Source organism: Boleophthalmus pectinirostris, unplaced genomic scaffold, assembly GCF_026225935.1.
Source record: "Boleophthalmus pectinirostris isolate CB_2022bp ecotype Guang Dong unplaced genomic scaffold, ASM2622593v1 HiC_scaffold_2, whole genome shotgun sequence".
NCBI classification, from domain to species: Eukaryota; Metazoa; Chordata; class Actinopteri; order Gobiiformes; family Gobiidae; genus Boleophthalmus; species Boleophthalmus pectinirostris.
The window spans coordinates 18,474,698-18,477,713 of NW_026571152.1; the positions used below are offsets into that span (position 1 = coordinate 18,474,698).

The 3,016-nt window shown below is 36.0% G+C and overlaps 1 protein-coding gene across 1 annotated transcript in view; it reads left to right on the plus strand.

Annotated features, from left to right (window-relative positions):
* Positions 1 to 3,016, plus strand: part of glg1a (golgi glycoprotein 1a) — a 62,973-nt gene that overhangs the window by 41,496 nt on the left and 18,461 nt on the right. The window contains exons 12-13 of the mRNA XM_020932119.2: positions 897 to 1,121; positions 2,804 to 2,866. Of these exons, the coding sequence (XP_020787778.1) occupies positions 897 to 1,121; positions 2,804 to 2,866 (288 nt within the window). The remainder of the gene's footprint in view (positions 1 to 896; positions 1,122 to 2,803; positions 2,867 to 3,016) is intronic.

A 3,016-nucleotide genomic window follows, 5' to 3' on the forward strand; every position in this document is an offset into this window, starting at 1 on the left:
GCCCTGTTGTTTAGCAGCCCAGTGGGGAGTCAGAGGATCTCCAGAACTGGTTTGTAAGTACATGCTGCTCCTCACCTGATGGAGCTGATAATTACAGCAATGGGACAATGAATGAATACTCCTGTGATTGGTTGATCTGATGCCAACCCTGATTCTAGAGTAATTCCTATGGTTATAGGTTATAAAAATCATGTATATGGGTGAATCAGTGCATTTCAATGTATGTAAACTTTAATTCTGTATTCAATCTTTGTATATATTATTTTCGCATTGCTTGGCCATTTTGCAATCTCTTAAAATCATGTTTCACTCCCTATATTGGTTACTGAATGACTTTTTATCAAGGAACAAATCATTCATTCATACACCAGTATACACAAACACAAAAAGCAAGGCAGGTTAAGTATCTTGCCCTAGGACACAAGTGCAATCTTGAGAGCAGAACAGTATCAGACTGTTAACTTGGGTTATTGGGCAACTGCTCGACTAACAGAGCTACTGCCATGTTGGACCAGAGAGGACAAAAATCCTCTCGTGCAAAAAAATATATAATTTATCATTTTTCTTTTTAAATTTTTTGTCAAATTTACTATTGGCAGTGGCAAATGTATAGTTAGCATTTCACACAGTACAAGTCGTATTGATATTTGTAAATTACAATAAATCATAATCCCAACTCTTACCATACTTTATACTACAAAAATGTTTATCCTGAGAGAGCTAGTAATAGTTTTTTCTTGTCAGACTTTTCACTTTATATGTGTAAAATCATAAATCTTAAATGATGGTGCATATAATTAATAAACTGCATTCCTATTTCTCAATAAGTGCATGTGTTCTCAAATAGTTTATCCTTAGCTTTATCTTAACTCTCAAATCTGTGGTTATCCTTGTAGTTGTCCCGAGACTGTAAAGTGGAGGTGCAGAGGATTCTCCACCAGAGGGCGCTGGATGTGAAGCTGGACCCAGAACTGCAGAGGCGTTGTATGACCGACCTGGGGAAATGGTGTAGTGAGAAGACTGAGGCTGGACAGGAGCTCGAGTGTCTGCAGGACCATCTGGAGGACCTGGTCATGGACTGTAGAGATGTGGTGGGCAACCTGACCGAGCTTGAATCGGAGGTAAACGTCAATTAAGTAACTTGTTAATCATCCCTGTGGAGAAATTTCTTTTCTGGTGTTAATGCTTTGCCTTGAAGATTTCATATTGTGTTTTTTATCTTACGTTTATCCAATTACAGGTGTTTTTGTTGCACTGAAAATCTTTCTTACTGTCAGCAGCGTCAACTCTCCCCCGAACTGACCTGTAACTTGTCCTGGCAGATCCTGCTTTTTTTAATGGAGATGGAAGTTTAATGCCATATAATTTAATTTAATAAAATAGGAGATATGGAGATATGGAACGTGAATAGAACTAAAGCAGGATCTAGATTGGACTAAATCAGAACTACAATGTGCTAAAATTAAAGTTGTGTTTGAAATGGAACCAGAACCAAGCTAAGACTAAACCAGGATTGAATGGAGACTGAACCAGGTCTGACGCAGATTCATAGAAACACTTCTCTTAAAAAGGCAGTAGTTACAGGGACATAAATGAAGAGGTTCTAATATGTCATGATAGATGATAATAGAAATTACTACATCAGAAGGGCATTTGAACAGAGGAGGGAGGGATAGTGAATATATGGTTAGAAAGATGCTGAGGTTAAAACTGCCACGAACCAGGAGGCACAATTTGAATGATCTGTTCACACCGGATTGAAAACGGCATTCATACCACTTTGAAACTACTCCATTACATCTTACATAATGATAGTGTTTTGGTGTTTCCATGGTATCTGTCATTGGGCCAAACATCTAAAGCACATTACAATGTTGGATTTTGCCATTCACCTTGAAAGGAGAATAACAGGAAGTCTGAGCGACATTGATGAAGCCGTGTTATGAAGGGTACATAAAGGAGAGAGAGAGCAGGATATCATGGGCTATATTTGGACAAACAAGTCACAGTCTAGTCATTAAGGAACATTGATGGTTAAGTCACTGGAAAGTACTACACAGCAGTATGGTTTTGGGGATAATTTGGGTTGGGCGATGTGCCAAAAAATTTATCATATCATTAATAAATTTTTTTTTTTTAACATGAACACGAATCCAGTTTTATCTGTATTTGCGTTTTCTTAGTATCTTTTATACAGTCTTGAAGAGGTAAAGCTATGTGTTGTTTCTTCACTGTGATTTGACTCAGAGCATGACCAATATGAGGAGTGGGTGGTCTTAGACCATAAAGTTGCATTAAACAAAATGTTAAATAAAATTAGCAGTTTAAGTATGCATTTGTTACTGAAACTATGGCTATGGCTACACAATTTTTTTGTTCTTGCACTTGGATTTGTGATTTATGTTTCAAAAGTAAGATTTTGTATGAGTGCACACTGTAAACAGCTCCGGGAGCATTAACATTTGAGAGACGATTGAAACATGAACTGATGAACTAATACAAGAATACCATGCATTTCCCAACGTTTTTGTGGAGGCCTAGCTAAACAAAAACAAAAAGGTTTTTCTATAAAAAGACAGGATTTTTTGTTGCTTGCTGAGAATATTCTATCATCTATATAATTACAGCCTTTTCAGTTTGGTAATTGCTTACTTAAATTGTGATTTCAGTTTGATTCCAATATGTTGTGCAGCCTTATTTGCAGCTTTAATTGGAATGGCATTGCTTTTATAAGTTGACAGAAATGTTAGGACTAATACTGTGATTAAATACACTAATTTATGATGTAAATTTTTTATTTTAGGATATTCAGATTGAGGCCCTGCTGATGAGAGCTTGTGAACCAGTTATCCAAGCCCATTGTCATGTAAGTCCTTTTTTATTTTCAAAATATATCAGGGTCTTCAGAGGGTTACACAGTCAGAATATAATAGTTATTAGTTTATGTAATATTGTATCATTTTTTATATTTTATTTATTATTGAATGTGTAAATTTGCCTTAGTTTCAAAGTCAAA